This window comes from Lonchura striata, chromosome 23 (assembly GCF_050655825.1).
Source record: "Lonchura striata isolate lonStrDom1 chromosome 23, ASM5065582v1, whole genome shotgun sequence".
NCBI classification, from domain to species: Eukaryota; Metazoa; Chordata; class Aves; order Passeriformes; family Estrildidae; genus Lonchura; species Lonchura striata.
This window is the reverse complement of record NC_140725.1, coordinates 1,569,993-1,587,108: the sequence shown is the minus strand read 5'-3', so window position 1 is coordinate 1,587,108 and position 17,116 is coordinate 1,569,993. Positions and strand designations below refer to the sequence as shown.

At 42.0% G+C, this 17,116-nt stretch overlaps 2 protein-coding genes across 5 annotated transcripts; both read right to left on the bottom strand.

The window, feature by feature from the left end:
* Positions 1-226: 226 nt before the first annotated feature.
* On the bottom strand, positions 227-10,627 carry SRSF10 (serine and arginine rich splicing factor 10). 4 transcript variants are annotated; one of them, XM_085559599.1, is made up of 7 exons: positions 10,408-10,627; positions 8,437-8,541; positions 6,664-6,767; positions 5,102-5,264; positions 4,760-4,813; positions 4,482-4,583; positions 227-1,439 (listed from the first exon to the last, which is right to left on the bottom strand). In XM_085559599.1, the coding sequence occupies exons 1-7, from the start codon at positions 10,470-10,472 to the stop codon at positions 1,421-1,423; spliced, it is 612 nt and encodes a 203-aa protein (XP_085415725.1). In that variant the 5' UTR covers positions 10,473-10,627; the 3' UTR covers positions 227-1,420. The 4 variants fall into 4 exon arrangements, with proteins under 4 accessions (XP_085415725.1, XP_085415724.1, XP_085415722.1 ...); XM_085559598.1 differs by lacking the exon at positions 227-1,439 and having other exon boundaries at positions 2,388-4,583; positions 6,664-7,965; positions 8,370-8,541; XM_085559596.1 differs by lacking the exon at positions 227-1,439 and having other exon boundaries at positions 2,388-4,583.
* A 4,323-nt stretch (positions 10,628-14,950) lies between these two features.
* On the bottom strand, positions 14,951-17,021 carry LOC146765521 (fatty acid-binding protein, liver). The gene is made up of 4 exons (XM_085559602.1): positions 16,882-17,021; positions 15,709-15,881; positions 15,334-15,423; positions 14,951-15,060 (listed from the first exon to the last, which is right to left on the bottom strand). The coding sequence occupies exons 1-4, from the start codon at positions 16,946-16,948 to the stop codon at positions 15,010-15,012; spliced, it is 381 nt and encodes a 126-aa protein (XP_085415728.1). The 5' UTR covers positions 16,949-17,021; the 3' UTR covers positions 14,951-15,009.
* Positions 17,022-17,116: the final 95 nt, after the last annotated feature.

Here is a 17,116-nt window from a genome sequence, read left to right as displayed (position 1 = left end):
TGGAAAAGTGGGATGACCTCATTTTGGCAATTCCCTTCTCAAGGGAGCTTTCTTTAACTGCAGCCTTCTCCTTCACGCCTTCCAGTGGTTAGGGAACACAGAGCTGGAGAATTAACACTAATTAACATTTCTGACAAAACCAAAACTGGCGAGGCTGGGAAGCAGCTTGGGGCTCCGTCTCCCACACACTACAGCTGGATTAATTAAGTCAGAAGGTGCTCTCAAGTTATAGTCAAAACTTGTACATTTTATTCCCAATTCACATGGTTATTTGCACAGATGGAACACAAAACTCAAGAAGAAAGGATGGGGGTGAATAAAACATCAGCATCTCCGATCAAACACACTACAGGGTACAGAGTCTTCCCTTCCTACAATAGTCTCAGCAGCAAGAGCATCTTTAGACAAATATAGCAATGGACTACAGACTTTTTTAAGCAAGTTACAAGATAAATGGAGAAAACCAGCAATTCATAATGGGTGATTATGTCCTAAAAATGTGTCACTTTTATCCCTCTGTACTTCAGAATGTTGATCTGCCCCGTCCCTGGCAAGGCCCGAGCAGCAGCGCTGTGCGTGCCTGCACTGCCCCTCTCTGAGCACCCCGAGCTGTCACCAGACTCAGCAGGCAGGAAAAAAAGCTCTGTCCAAGCAGAGAGCTCCAAACAACATTGAAACCAAAAGATTCCACTTTGAGTAAAACCATGATACTGTACATTAAACATCTTGATAAGACATAGAAAGGATAACATTGAGCTTTCAGAGACCAATCTAGCAGAGTCCCTAATTAAACACCCAGCTACTTAACCACTAAATTGAAGATTTTTAATTACCAGTTGGGTGCATGGACTTTAGGTGAAAAAGAAGTTCCAATAGAGCCTTCTATGACTGCTGACACCAATCGATTCGCTGCAGATATTTTGGAGCACAGCCATTAATTTCAGCAGAAGTTTTCTCTTTTTACACACTACTTCAATTCTACAAATTTTGCAGGAATGACAAAAATCTAGATTTACCACAGAAAAACGTAATTCCCACCGTTCTTGAGACTCCAAAAGAAAGATATCTAGACATGATCTTTTGTAGCCTGCAAAGTTCTTGCATTCCAGCTGTGCATAACCTGCAGGAAGCTTGCACAAGACAGGCTCCTGCTTTTTTTAGGGCAGGACTGGGATACCTGCATCAAGGAAGGGAGATGTTATCTAGATGGGCTGTGGCTTGATTTGCATGAATGCATAAACATTCCCTGCCCTTTTGGCCACATCCTGCTAACTCTTCCCCAACTGAAAGGCCCACAGAACAGCTTCTTCACAATTTTTCCATGGGAGCAAGAACTAGGACAACATCTTTATTCATGCACTCTTGAAACATCGTGGGTTTGTGTTCGGCTTTTCTGGCTTGTTCATATACACAAGTCAAGTCAAAGTTTAGTCCTACCTCTGGGAGAGAAAGAAAGAACCATCAGAACTGGCAGACACTACATTATACTTGCAATGATCTGGCTTTTCAAAACAAAAATTAAACTGTGCTATACATAAATGCTGAGGCACACAATATAAGGACATGCTGACACAACAGTTAAGGAATATTTACTGTTACTCCGCCTGGACATGGAGATTTCTCATCCCTCCTCCCACCCCTCCAGCTCCAATTCCAGCTGGAGCAGCACCACCATCAAGCACAGCAGTGCCTGCAGGCCCCTGGCACAGCCACAGCCACGCTCTCCCCACTCAGGCACGAGGACCCTCTCAAGCAGGACTTAGTCATGAAGACTATATTTATATATATAAATCTATAAAGCTGAAAAGAGTGGGGGTTTCTGCTGCTAGCAGAAATAATCACAGCTCAACTTATAAAGGGTGACAGTGGGTTTATGAAAGCAATTCAGTGCTTTACAGAGGATTTTTGTCTTTCAGGGCAGAACCTTCAGCTGGGCACACACCAGTGCCAGGAGGCACCTCCATCCCTGTTGCCACCTCCCACAGAACCACTGCTGGCAGCAGTTTTGATATGGCAATTACAAATTCTTATGGTGATACTATAATTTTGATTCTGTATGAACCTTCAGTCATTGCTTTTAAGTAGTTTCATAACCTGGCTAATAATATCTGAATTATAACCTATGTGGCAAGTCCATCCAGCAATAATAAAAGTTAATGGCAAAGAAGATTCAATATATTAGAGTACAATTTATGCTTAGTGTTCTCAGTTTGTCTTGTACCCCTTCAAAAATGTGAAGTGACATTTATTCAGACACTAAATGAAAAATTCCTGCCTTTACTGAAATACCATAGTAAGGATTTTACTCCATAAGGGATGTATAGCTCTACTCCTAACCATGCTCTGGAGTCAAATTCTAAAGCTACAATAATTCCAGTGGATCAGTATTTCCTTCATTTTTTTATTACAGCATGTTTGCTAAATTTACAGCAAGCAGAAAATAAGCTGGGTCTTTAGTTATTTTGATCAAAACATCGATGTTTTAAAGGTAGTACACAATATTTGTTAAAAAGAACATATAAAAATACCTTTTTAGAAGCCTCTATAAGAAAGGAAATACAAAGTTTAATCCCACAACTTTCCTCTGCTAGAGCTGCACGCTACTGCTACAGTTTTAAATAGACTTTTTGCTGTTTTTAAACTATACATCCAGGAAAGTCTACAAAATTAAAGGAACGTGCATATAAATGATTGCATAGCAGAACATGAACATTAACTGCAAACAGTAAAGAAAAAGTTAGAAATACTTTTAAATGTACAAAGGTTCTAGGATCAACCCCTAAGCACGTTCCGCTGACAAGATCCCAAAGCCATCTGCACTTCTTGAAAGGCCCTGCTGAAACCCTAAACCCAAACCCTAAAACATTTCTCTAAGAATGAACTTCTGGATATCAATGTCTTTATATCCTACAGACATCAGACAGAGAGGAACACTTAAGTGTTTGATGGTGGCTTTTGAAGGTAAAAAAAAAAACAGCCCAAAAACAATGCCAAAAGCCATTTCCATTCACAAAGGATCTTGCCTTCTAGAGAAATACTGGTAAGATTACACACTGGGTTTGTTATTTTTCACGTTCAATTTTCTAAATATACTGTATTAATGATAAACTACATAACTAGAGATGCAGCTCTTGTTCATATCCAACTTTAAACATTTGTTCTGAAGGAAAAGGAAATCTTGTAACCAAACCACTATCCATTCTGAGGAAGGAGTGATTCAGACTTGCTTGACCAACTGCTTTTTTGCTGTGTAAAAAGCAAGCAAGCCTGGTAACCCAGGGAGATGGCTACAGTTTGATACCTATGAATACACCAACTAACCACAGGAGTCATTGGCATAAAAGTTTAGTTCTTATATACTGTACACACACAACTTGAAACAATCTACTTGTATCTAACAGCAGGAAAACTAAGCAACTTTATGGTTAACTGCTCACTAAAATTGAGGATACAAAAAACTGCATAAATGTACACACAACCTAATATTTAGTTGCTCTGCCGTTTGCTGAAATCTGATTTTAGATCTTCATTTCAAGGTGGGATTTTCCCTCACATTCAGCACCAGCAGCCAGGGCAGAGGCAGTGAAGCCTCTATCCCGAGGGGTCAACAACACTGCACAGGCTCTGAGTGAGCTCCAAGACCAGCTCTCTGCCCATGTCGTACATGCAAGGTTAGTACCATCTCTCCAGACTGCAGGCTAAAGAGAAATCTCCCAAATCTCCCTCCACAGAGCTCCATGTGCCAACCTGCTGGTGCTGGTGGGCACGGAGAACATGGAAACCTGCCCTGGAGCCATGGAAACAAACTGCCAGTCTGATTTCCTAGCAGCCAGTGTTGCACTACAGCTGTCCAGTTTTCCTTTTTCTCACAGACTTTATAGAGTTGAAGAACCAGTTAAAAAGCTGGTTTAACTGCCCAGCACAAACTGGTAGGAATTTCTCTATGGGTGTGACATTTGTAAAAGGACAATGTTGCAAGTTACGATCAATCAAGTCATCACCAAATATCTAAGCATTAAAAATGCAGATCTTTACAAAAATATACATAGAGACACCACAACCAAATCAGTAGCTGCCCATGACATTTAACCAAATGGACAATCTCTCTCCCTCTCTCTCTCTGTGGCTTCTCAACACTGTTTTAATTTCAACCATTGTCGGCTACAGGGAAAACTGACAAAGAAAATATTTTTTAGCACTGTTGCAACATTATATTCCTGATAATTAAGTAAACTGAACTGTGTGTAAATGAATCTTACATGCCTAAACCAACATGGATACACTGTTAGTGGCCACTAGACTTGGGACTAGTCCAAGACCTTGATCTGGATTTTGACCTAGATCTAGAATGTGATCTTGACTGTGATTTGGATCTAGCTGGTTCTTTTTTTCTCGACTCCTTCTCATATCTTGAGCTGGACTTATAGTGTGTTTTAGAATCTGTTTTAGAGGTGCCTCTAGATTTGGTGTGAGATGCAGACCTAGACCGTGATTTAGCCTTCATTTCTTTCTTGGGCTGTGACTTGGATCGTGATCTTGAATTGGACTTAGATCTTGAAAAAGATCGATTGCGGTGTTTGAACCTATCAGAATAAAGGGGAGAGAGGAGATTTGAATGTAAAAACACTATTCTTAGACATCTAGTACATCAAAAATTGTTTACCGTTTTTGCAGGAGAAACTTTTTTTTTTAAACCTATAGTTAAAGGAATACAGTGATCTAGCTTGCAATTTAAAGGGTGTAAAAAGTGGTTTTTTACCTATCATTGTCCGAATGGCTTCTGCTACGACGAGGTCTTCCAGTAGGTCTACTGCTAAAAAGGTACATCAGAAAAAGTAAATGGTGACAAATACCTAGGTAAGTGTACAAATACTTAACACATTCTGTTTTCAAGCTGTGCATTTGCTTTTAGTTATTCTCCAAAGCAGCACAGAATAGTTTCATTCATTACTCCTGATCAGATGCAGCATGCAAAGTACGCAACTCCCAGCGGTTACTCCCACGATAGGAAAAAAAGATTATTCCAAAGTGTACCAATTAAATAGTCAGCGTGGTGTGTCTGTGCTGTGCAGCTGAGGCCAGCCCCACACACAACACTTACTTTCTGGGACTATAGGATCTTCTATAGCTGTAATCAAAGGAGCGACTCCGCGACCGTCTGCGCTCGTAGCTGCGACTCCGAGACCGCCTGTATCTGTCATAGTCATCGTAACGAGAAGAACTGTACAGGTTTCTCCCTTCCTTGGCTTTCATTTGGTTTGGTGCTGTAAAAATAGCAATATTTGCAGGTGAAGAAGATAGCCTAATTTTTCCCCTCAAGGTCTAAGCCTTGTATTTGGTGTTAAGCAGAAAGGTTCATTTGTGATTTGATGTTTATGAAGGGATATGTGAGAGGCTGCTCTGTGCCACTTGTTTTGTGCTGGTTGAGCCACTGGACACAAATTAATGCAGCCTTAGGGGCACTGTAAATCTAGAAAGCAAAACAAACAAACAAACAAAAACCCTCAAAACCAGTCAGAAAGGACTAATGCTCTATAAAACCAGAACACAGAGCTGCCCAAGGTGATTTCAGGCCAGCTGGAAACTGGTGCGGCAGGTCAGACCCATGACTGACACATTCTGACATTCCTGAATTTACCCAATGAGTGAAAGCTAATTAAACACTTTTTCCTGACTGCACAGTACCATCATCACACCTGACCCACAGCTGTCTTCAATGATTAAAGGCCCAGCTTATACAAAAGCTTTAGTGGATGCCACACAAAAGGAAGTCTGCTTCCAAAAGGAACCCCTCAGTAAAACAATTCACTTTCACTCTGCAGTTTAGTTATTAAAGTAATTAAGAATGAATGAAACTATTAGTCTTCCACTGTATTTCCTCTAAGCAGCACAGCTATCCTTTCTCTGTATCAAATTCAAACCAAAGGACCAGTATTTTAAACAGGTGGAACAAACATCCTCTGTACTAAATGGCTTCAAATTTTAAATTTTTAGTGCTGCTTGCAACACATTAAGGTGGATTTAGTTAATTTTTTTCAGAAACTTGTTACAAATCCCAATGTTCGTACACAGGGCAGAAACTTGTCCTTTGGAGTATAGAATTTCCATTGACTCCATTAAAGTTAATTGTGAGGACTTGAGGGAGAACTGGACAGTCAGGTTGCTTCTCTGAGAGCTGTAACTAAAGACCTTCAAGTTCTTTTTATTCCCAGGCATCACGTGAGTAGTACAATCCTGGTTTAGACCAACAGGGCTGAGACAGGTTTTACAAATTTGTATCTCCCTGCAAATGAAGAATATGCACACAAACAACAGATTTAAAAGACCTAAATTTTCTTTACATTTATCTGTTCAGAAAATACAAGCTCTGCTCCACCTTGAATCGAGATAACTTGAAATTGCCTTTTATCCTGAAGCCAAATGAAAACGAAGACATGACCTCAATCCTGGGAATCACAGAGCTGCACAGAAAGCTCTGAAGAACGACTGCAGTGACTGCTGTACTTGGTTATGTATTTATAATTAAACGAGTCATTAAAAGTTCTGGATGAAAGGCAGAACATCCACGTGCTATTTACATACAATAATAACTATCACAACAATGAGCAGCACGTGCAGGGCTGGGTGCTGAGATTCAGGGAGTGAGAAAATGCAGGCACTTACTCTTGCGGTCCCCCTGTGCAAACTGGATTTCTATTTGCCGACCACAAATCCACTTTCGATCCAAATTATGGAGAGCATCTTCTGCATCACGGACATCTTCAAATGTGGCCAGTGTTAAGGTACTTGGGAATTTGAGCAGTTTAACAGATTTGGTATTTAAAATACACATTTTCAACTTATTTTCTCATTTTACAGCCATGTTTTAAGTTTTTTTTCTCATGCTACTCAACACACTAGTGTTTTTTTTTCAATTAACCACCAGCTATCTGAGAACTCCTGTTATGAAATTGAAATGTTGTAATATGACTATGAATTTATCCATCAGCAAGCACTTGCTATGTGATACTCTTAATTTTTTTTCTTCTCCCACTTGTACTTATGCAAAGAAAACAAAGGTATCCTTTCAAAACACACTTGTTAATGGTCATTTACTTCTCTCCACTACAATGAGTTTATTAAAATTAAGCCCTAGTTCTTAAATTATGTTGGCGATACCAACAATAAATGTTAATTATTAACTTTGGAATTGGAATAAAGGTTTCCTTTTTTGTTTTAAAGAACTGATTTTAGGTTTAACTGATGTCATGTCACAGCCCTGTGTGCAGAGCCTCCCCAGTGTGAGAGAGGAGCAGACACTGGGAGCCTGCACTGCCACTCAGGGCCAAGATACAGTGACAAATATTTGTTTTAATGCTGGAATTTACACCCTTAATTCCAGCTTGTGGGACCCAAAACAATAAGCTGCCTTTCCCCTTCAGGCTACTCATTTCTCAGCAGCATCATCTCTGCAGGAGAGAAACTTCCATTTCATTCAGACCACAGTTACAGTAGCACTCACAAGAGAAATATTACAGGTTTTGTCAATGGACTAAACCAGAATAATTCATCAAATCACTGCTTACATGACAGACAGAAGAGAAACTGTTATTCTGTAGGATACATCAGGTATGACTCCTTTAATCTTGGCCACCATTCAACTTCATCTTGACCTTTAACTCTTTAAGTGCTTGTCAGAAGGACTTGTCATGAGATGCTTGGCCAAAAATGACAGAAGGCTTTATCTTTAACTTTGAAAAACAACCTTTTCCCCCTTTTGTAGATAAAGCGAAGCTTTGTCTCCCATTATGGCTTGTCCTTCTTCCAGCTTTTCTTTACTTTTTCTTTTCCCAAACTCTCCCTTCTCTTCAAGCCTGATCCTTAAGAGGTCTTTGGCTTGTCTACTTGCCTTAATTGTTGAACTCTACTCTAAAGGTTCTTTCATGCTTTCTCTTTGGGGTCGCCATTACTGTACAGCTTTACATTCTGAGGCAACAACAGAGGACAGCAAATTAGGGGACAATATTAAAGAAAGAAGTTCACCTCATTTTTTACACAATCTGATTTTGATCAAGTGATTCCAGTTTCCATTTGTTAAATTAACAATGAATAGCAGCCACATTTTGCTAAGCACAACTTTACTTACACACCAGTGATAATAAAAACGTGCTAGACAATTTTGAGTCAGTGATAAATTTTCATTTAAATCATATAGTATTAATTTCAGTGACATAAGCAAGCTTTTATATTACTGGACTTAAGTTTTGCAAAAAAGGCAAAGAACAATTGAGAGAAGTTAATCTTCAAAAATAACGAAACACCACGACATAAGTAAGACACTTATTAGATACAACACAAAAGTAAACTGCTTTTTCATTTAGATTGGTTACCTCTTACACAAACTTGAATTTCAAACTTCAACACCCCTCACTAATGAGCCATCTGAAGAAAGGATATTGAACATAGGCAAATCCTCTGGGACGACGGGTGTAGAAGTCAAGTGGAACGTAAACATCAACTATAGGCCCATAACGACCAAACTCCCGGCGCAAGTCTTCAGACCTGCAACACCAAAAACACCTGATATGGCTTTGGCACTGCCCGAGGTGCCACAAAACAACCACAAAATAAGCAAAATCTACAATTAACATCAACACCCTTGAGTTTTGGAAGCATTTGGTGGAGGATGAAAGTAGGAAAATGTTTTTTGGGGAAGGAAGTGTTTGGGCAGTTCCCTGCTGGCAGCACATGGAGCTTTTCTGAAACACTCAAGTGTCAAGCAGCTTGAAACCAGCCTTCAGCTTAACCCTGAAATAAAAATGTAAACTGAGAAGTGATGCACACCAGCTCATTCACTGCAGCAGGATTGGCAGAAAGTGAAAGAAAGGATTGTTAAATTATTGTTATTATTATTCAAGTACCTCGACAGTGATTTTGCAACACACAAACACCAATTATGAGATCCAAATAAACATTATGAGACCAAACCAGTCACCCAAAGTCATTTCCATAGAATAATCAATACTTACAACCACATCAAACACAACAGATCTCAGTGAGCCACTCATGCCCCCGGGATAGTTTTTCCAAAGAGTTGGCTTTAGAGAGCTGAGACAAAACTGTTCAGCTGCAGCTACCCCTGGAACAGCAGCCTCGCCTCAACAGAAGCTCCTCACATTTAATTTGAGGACAAAAACCTGCATGAGAAGATTGATGCAATCCCATGTTTGGGTGGCATATGAGAGTAACTACTGGTTTTTAGTATTTCTTCCTTTCTTTTGAACCAGTTGGGAAATAAATCTCCAGTCAGTGCTGGCAGAAGGGAACTACCACCACCATGGAGATCTCACAATGAAACCATCTCCAAGAACTCTGTGCTTAAGGTGAATCCTCAAGAGGATCCACATGATTGTAAAGACTTTGGAAGTAATCATCCTCAGCTGTTCTCAAAGTAAAATAAACTATTGGAAAAATGAATAAATTAATGGGGGAAAAAAAAGTAAAAATTTTAATTTCATTCCATTCCATCGTGCCCACAGTACCGTTGACTACTGAACAACTTTGGCTCAAGTTTCCCAGACAGAGTTGAAAAACTCACAGTTTATAAGACTGGACCTTACAGGGATCTCCGTACAAACTGTACACAAAAATAACAACACAGGAGCGCTCTGACAAATGCATTCCGTGCCAACAGTGCTCTGTAAATGTTCCACAGCCGATAGCAAACACCAAAGACGTTTTTGGTCACTAAACTGCCCAAGTGAAATGAGGAAGACCAGCAGCTCATAGAAGGAATAAGAACCTGTGCAACGTTCTGTTTTTGTTGCCTCAATTCCCTATGAGAAGTTCTCTCACTGCACATGTTTAGTCCTTACGGGCTCTCGGAACCACGCGATTATAACGGGGACCAAGCATTGCTTCCCTCGACCCCGGACCGAGCGTCCCGAGAGGCCCCGGTACACGACAATCACGGCAGCAACATTCCAACTGCACTGCCAGCAGCTCCCAGGCTAACGGGACCGGCCACGCCAGCAATTTTGGGCATAGACACTCTAATTTCTCCCATCTAGCAGCAATACTGCATTTCCCGAGGAGCATCCCAAACTCCAGCGGCTGCCCAGCACGGCCCCGGTGGGCACATCCCGCTGGACACACTCCGAGGCGGCTGCGGGGAGTTTCACTTTGTCGCGGCCCAGCTTTGTTCTTTCTGGACGCTGTTCGGAAACGAACCCGCGTGGAGAGGCGGGGAACGAGCAGCATCGCGAGGAAAATGGAAGGCAGGGCAGGGAGAAGGGAGAAGGCAGAGCGGAGGAAGGCAGCGGGGACAGGCTCGCCCCCTTCCCTGCCCCGGCTGCAGGGGGACCCCCGCGGGCGCGGCCTAGCGAGCCCGCCAAAGCCTGCGCCGGCCCCCGCTCCGCCCCCACTCACCGGGTGTCGTCGGCCACGTTTCGCACGAAGAGCGAGGTGTTGGGGGGCCGCAGGTAGCGGGACATGTCGGCGGCGCTGGGGCAGACGGCAGGAAGGAGAGGAGGGAAGGAAAAGGAAGGAAGGAGAGGAGGGAGGGAAGGAGCGAGCGCGGCCCGGGAGCGGCTGAGGCGACCCTGAGGGAGCTGCAGCGCCCGCCCGCCCGCGCGCCGCGTCTCGCGAGACTTCGCGAGAGCGAAACGCGGCGCCAAAAATCCTGCCCCGCTCCGGCAGCGCGCGTGCGCCGCGGCCCCGCGCGGGAGCTCGCGGGCCCTCCGGCGCGCGCCGCGCATGCGCGATCCCCTCTTCTCCCCCCCGCTCGCTTTTCCCGCCGAAACAGAGGGAAAGGAGCGCGCGCGGGGGCAAGATGGCGGCCGCGCCCCCGCCGTGAGGGGAGAGCGCGGCCCGGCCCGGCCCGGCCCGGTGCGGCCGCCTCAGAGCGCCGTGCCTCCCTCCTGTGCAGCCAACTTGTGAGAAACGCCAGTCACTTGGTTTGTAAAAATTTTGAAAGTTTAATAATAGTGACAGTGGTTATAAAAATAGTAATACAATTAGAGTAATAAAGTTTAGGGTTAGGACAATTACAAGACAATAGAATTACGGGCGTCCGGATGCTCTCGGACACTAAGGCACGAAAAGCATACTTTGTGAACAAAGGAATAACCTTAAAAGCAATAGCCTGTTGCATATTCATATATCCTTCATGGCTATGCATACATTCTATTTAAAACAAGAACTCTGTTGTATGTCAACTATTTCCATTAATCCCATGGCGTCTTCGACTCTGACCAAGGCCTGAAGAAATTAGCTTTTTCTGATAAGAAAACCATAAATTCCTTTTCTTTGGAAGATTTAGGTGTTCCTTGAAGCGAGTATCTCATTCCTAAAATAAAACTCCCCCGACATACATAGTCTCTATTTTAACATATGTTGGAACCTAAAATTTTATTTAACACACTACTTGAGAGAATTAATACAGCATACCTTTCTAACATTACATATATAATATTCATTGTAATATTTGTGAAAAGCCAATCACAAAATATGCATTTTTCACACAACTGACACGGCCTCGGGCTGTAATGCCCTTCCTGAGGCTCAAGGCATCACTGCCCTGTGGCCTTGCTGTTGCAAAATGTGGAGTATGTATAAGTTCTGTTAACAAAAATATGTTCTTTGATGTTTTTTATGCTTTCAAGCCTAATCAACAAGAAGGGAAATGTTACCCGTGTAAACAGCAGCCAACAAGCTTTAAGGGATGTCCCTGAGTTAGAATAACAAATTGGTAGAACTGCCTGGTTAAGGTTTAGGGCTGGACATGCTTTGATGATCTCAGACCTGGGGGAGGTTAACAAAGCTTGAGAAAAAAGGATGCTCACTGATAGGGAGCACAAAGAATGCAGAATTTATGAGCCATCTGGCAAGAACTCCCAAGGTACAGAAGAAACTAATAAACCCAACTCAGCAACTGTGCTGAAATGATCTCCAACTGGGTAAAATGTAATTTTACATCTGCAGGGGCAGTTCATGACCAACAACCCACAGACCCCTGACTCAAAAGGAGAGAACGGGACTAATTAGCATGAGAAACAACAGAATAATTAACCAACAGGAGATAGAATACTAATTCAGAACTATGTGACTTGTAGCCAAGGCACACTAATTCCTTTGTTTGCTGAAATGTGTAAATAGTAATACATTTTGATTGTTGGTGTGCTCGATTAGTGGAATCCCCAACTGTGCAACACTGAAATAAATGACCAGTGTTACTCTAGAGTGTGTAACTATCGTTGCACACGGAGTAATTAATCCCATTTTTGTGGAGAACACGGTTACCCAGAGCCCTACTGAGCCCCAGGAGTTTTCATCAGACTTTACACAGGACTAGCCCTTTCCATTAAAGCAATTTGTGTGATGAAAACAATGCAGGTGATGGGTGGAGAGATTATTTCTTGCCACGCTCATGTGTGACTCACATAAAAGTGGATAAAAGGCACATCTGACCCCACAGTCACAGGGTTTGGTGGACAGTTCAACGAAAAGTATCTGCATTTCATGTGAGGGATTTTCAGCAAACTTTTGCAGGTACAGAAAGACTTTGAGCTGATGCAGCCCTGGTGTCTGCCACCAGTGTATTTGCATCTTTATTTTTAATATTCATGAATGAAAACTGGTGGGAGGACATTGCTGTTTATATCTTGGCAATCTCACACTAAGAAGTGCCTGATTTTTACAGGTTTGGAATGACAGATGATTCAAGTTTGAATGGCAGATGAAGTTCAGTCACTAACACAGGAGATGTGCAGACATATACACTTCCAAAAAAAAAGGACTTTATGTGGTTCTATGTTCAGGGTCTGTGTGCAAGATTCAACAGAGAAGGGATGCGGATCTCTGACAATGTTTTTTGCATTAAATATTTACAGTTAGCATTTTTCTGTATGCAAGCAGCAGGTCAAGTTGTTACCTTGTGCAATATAAACACAGATCTGCTCACACAAATCATTAAAAAAACCTAAAATCCAAGCCAAGAATGCACATCAGAGACTGGAATTGTGGTGGGAGCGCTTGGCACAAAGCAAAAAAGAAAAAAGATATTTTACAGATACTCTGTAAAATTCTTTCAAACAATGAATTTACCAAAGAGTGGACTTTGATGGATAGAAATCCATGATGCCAGGATTACAGATTGGAAGCCAAAATTTTGATGGAGATCCAAGTTTGATTATAAATACTCCAATGGATTCCTTCACAGAAAAATGCACTTGTTTTTGTGGAATAGTGAACCCAGAGCTACCATCCCAGCCTCTTATGCCATCTAGGAATGCTCATTCCTTTGGGCCATGGGATACAGATCTCAGCCTGATCAAAATCCTTCAGGATTTGACTGTTTCACATAAGGACCTGCACTGAATATTCCACCCAAATCTGGGGTGCCCTGTGGCAGAAGGACATTGCCAGAAGGATGGGGAAGATTGGCACCATTGCTGGAAAAATGAAATCATTGCAATTGTGAAGAAAACCAGGTGAAGTGTTCTTTTAAGTTTTATAATTTTAGCCATTAAGATGACTTAGCATGAATTTAAGTTCTAAATAAGGTTAGTGTGCTTTTAGTGTGTAGCATCTACAACAATCATTTTATAATGGGTTTGAAATGGGTATTGAAGCATCTCTGCCTTGGTTTACAAATAAACCTGAAGTGTCTTGCGTGTTCCATCCTCCAGTTTGCAGGTACAGCCTTTGCTCCTTGTGGACCTGCAGCAATTCTGTGAATTTCCTGCTGGAAAACCACAGCATGTGTTTGGTTTCAGGGTGTGTTTGCAGCAGTTACCCAGCAACTCCCACAGAGAAGGGTGCTGAGTTCTTGGGTGGCTTTTTGCAGCACCAGTGCCTTGAAGCAACCTCTTCTTCCTCTTCCTCCTCCTCCTCCTCCTCCCTGAGTTTTACCAGTCCTGATTTCTGTGCTGTTGATCTTATTTCTGTGTAACTCACATGGAATTTAATTCTGGCTGCAGGAGTGTGCTTGGCATTGGAGCTGCCTGGGAAGCAAAAAGAGCACAATGATCCTTTATGCCAGTGAAACTCCCCCTGAGAACAGCCTTATCCCAGAATAAGAATACACTTCCCAAATTGCTTGTGCCACATTGTGTTATTAACTAAAACACAACCTCTCCCCTCACAACTGCTCTTCTAGCATAGGGAGATGGAAACTCAGCACTCTTCACTGGGGTAAAACCTCCCCATGAGCATTTGAAATGGCATTATCAGCCCAGCAACTTCGTTCATGGAGGTCTTGCTCCTAAAACCAATTCTAACAAATCTGCAGTGACTTAAATTATGAAATGGGGCTGCTGATACAATAATAGGATCTAATCAGCACAGAAATGTTTCTAGGCACAGCTGCTGTGTGTTTTGTATTTAATAGAGACACGGGGTCTGAACAAAGTCTGGTTTACTTGAGCTTCACGAACTGGGGCCATGACAAGATACTGGGAGTTCATTGCAACTTGGAAGAATGTTTAATTCTCTTTGCTCTTGTGGTGCCTCTTAATTGTACTTTTGTGTAATTCAGTTTAAGAACAGCCATCCCTATTGTTAATGACTGGTGGGTGCTTCACAGCTTTTAAAACATTGCTGTTTCTATTCCTGGGCCATGTGGTACAGATCAGCTCAACAAATGCCTGATTGTTCTCTGTTGGCCAGGTCATAGAAACGGGGTTTGCTTAAAGACTAACCTTCAGCAGAAGCAGGAACTAAAGCTGAGCGTGTTCAATCTGTGTGTAAGAAATCAAGGAGCATTTCTGTAGCTTTTGGCTGCTCCCCAGGATTATTGTGGTGAACTGGAACAGTGTGATTTATGTCCAGGTTGGGTTGTCTGGGAGGCAAATTTCTCTGAGGACAGAGGGGAAATCACAGTCCTGTAACAAGGAGAAGTGCTGTGTGAAAGGAGAGCAGAAATCATCATGACTTCCTGTACTGTTTGTTCAGATAAAACAGAGATCACACCTTGTGGAAAGTGCACTTTATTTCAGGTATGTAAAGGTGTCCAGAGGAGGGGATCTGTCTTTAGACTTTCTTGCCTTTTCTGACAAGCGTTACTCCACCATATGTTATAGTCTGTGGGAGACAAATACACATTTGAACTTTAGGAAATCTATTTATAGCTAAGTGGCAGAAGCATCTGAAATTCATGAATAAATCCATTCTAGTCCACAAGAAAATACAGTCACAGTACCTGCATGTACAACATTTGCACAAAGGAAAAATTGGAGCTGGTTGTGCTCCTTGGAGCAGCCTTTATCCACAGGGACACTTTGTACACACTATAAGTTAATCAACATTTTTTCCTTCAGCATTTTTCTGCAAGTGCCCTTATTTTCTAGCACTTACCTCCACCATTTCATTTCCTTTAACTTCCTGCTCGTGAGAAAATTTATCTGATTTGCACACCAGCTTCCCATTGACCAAGTTCACAGTGCACTGTTGGAACATTTAAAAAATATTTTTTAAAAATTAGATTTTGGAATTCAATTCGAGTAAGTAGAGGACTAATAAATAGGAGATAAATTACCCTGATGTTTCATGATGACAACTGTTAACTTAAACTGGAGAGCACAGCATTTGAATGGGAGTTTTAGGAACATTTCTTTTTGTTAAAGTGATAGAAATATTTGCAAATGGAAATGGTACAAACATATTCCACTCACGCACAAACTTGAGGTTTAAGGATAAATAAAGAATTGTCCTATTCTTGGAATGCTTTACCTTTAGCTTCCTGCCATCCATGGTGGTGATGTCAGCCTCTTTGCCAATTGTAAATGAGTTGGTTACAGATTTGTTGGGTGTTTTGGATGTCACAACAAAGTCGTTGCCTTTTTGTTGTATTTCAACAACAGGCTTAATATCTTTGGCCATTTTGATGGTGTCATCTGGCAACCCTGCAAAAATAGGCAAAACAGGACTTTTTGTTATGGAAATAGCAAAATAGCAAATTGTGCCTTCCAACAAAGGCACAGAAGATCCAAGCCACTACTGGCAGGTGATGTCCAAGTTAAAAGACAATCCTGTTTTGGATTCCTCTCTTCTCAATGGGCTTTTTGCTCCATTCCTCCTAGTCTGGTTAGGTTTTGGTATTATATTTGGTGATGTGTCAGATTATGCACAGTTTCTTTTCCTAAGGGCTGGCCATGGGGTGATGATGCTCCATGAAAAGAACCATGTGTACATGACTTGTTTTCCCAGGGAGATGGGAGTTGGGGGACTCCCATCAAACTCCCTTTTTGGGATGTCCCTGGCATGATTTGAAGGTGTCATTTGTCACCAGGAGAGGGATTGGTTCTGCCACACTGTCAGACCAGGCTTTTCAACTGAAACTGGATCTTACTCTCCTGAATATCTCGTATTTACTCTTAAAAGCCCCAACGGGAATGCTTTGTTGGCAAAGGGAAGTGCATATTTATTGGTGCAGCACCTCCTAATCCTCACAGATTAGATTTGATAATCACTCAGAGATTACTGACACTTACCACATGTGAAAATCACTGACAGGTTACTGACCACTTTTCACGCGTGTTAATTATTCACAATTACTGACAGCATTTGTGCTGTAGAAAGGGCTTCTGTACCAGTAATTGGGAAGCTGAATAAGTCATTGATGGCTTGTTTCTAGCTATATGTGTTTATAAAATTACAAGTCAATCAACACAACAACTCTTCTGTCTTTAGGAGTTCATCTAACATTAAAACAGGGGTTTGGGGATTTTCTGTAACCTTTCTCCATCAATTTAGACAACTTTCACCTTCTTTTCACATCCAAATTAGATCAAACAGATTTAAGCAAGCAGGGCAGTTTGTCAGGGAAAGAAAAGGACAAAATCCATGGAAATGCAGCAGTAAGAGCTGTGGTGCTGATGATTTGAGGAGGGAGCAGGCACTTACCCAGGGCCTTGAGGAAGGGCTCGAGGTTCTCCTGAGCGTAGATCTGCCAGGTGCCAGTGAACGCCATGGTGGGACACAGCGAGGGCTCCCCCTGCTCTCAGGGTGCTATTTATGGAAACAGAGAGGCCAGCCCAGAATTGTCAGAGGGCTAATTATTAACTGGGGAATGGCAATCATTAATCAATTATTTGTTCTCAATGATCATAACCTCTCGTTCATGCTGCTCTTACCTTGA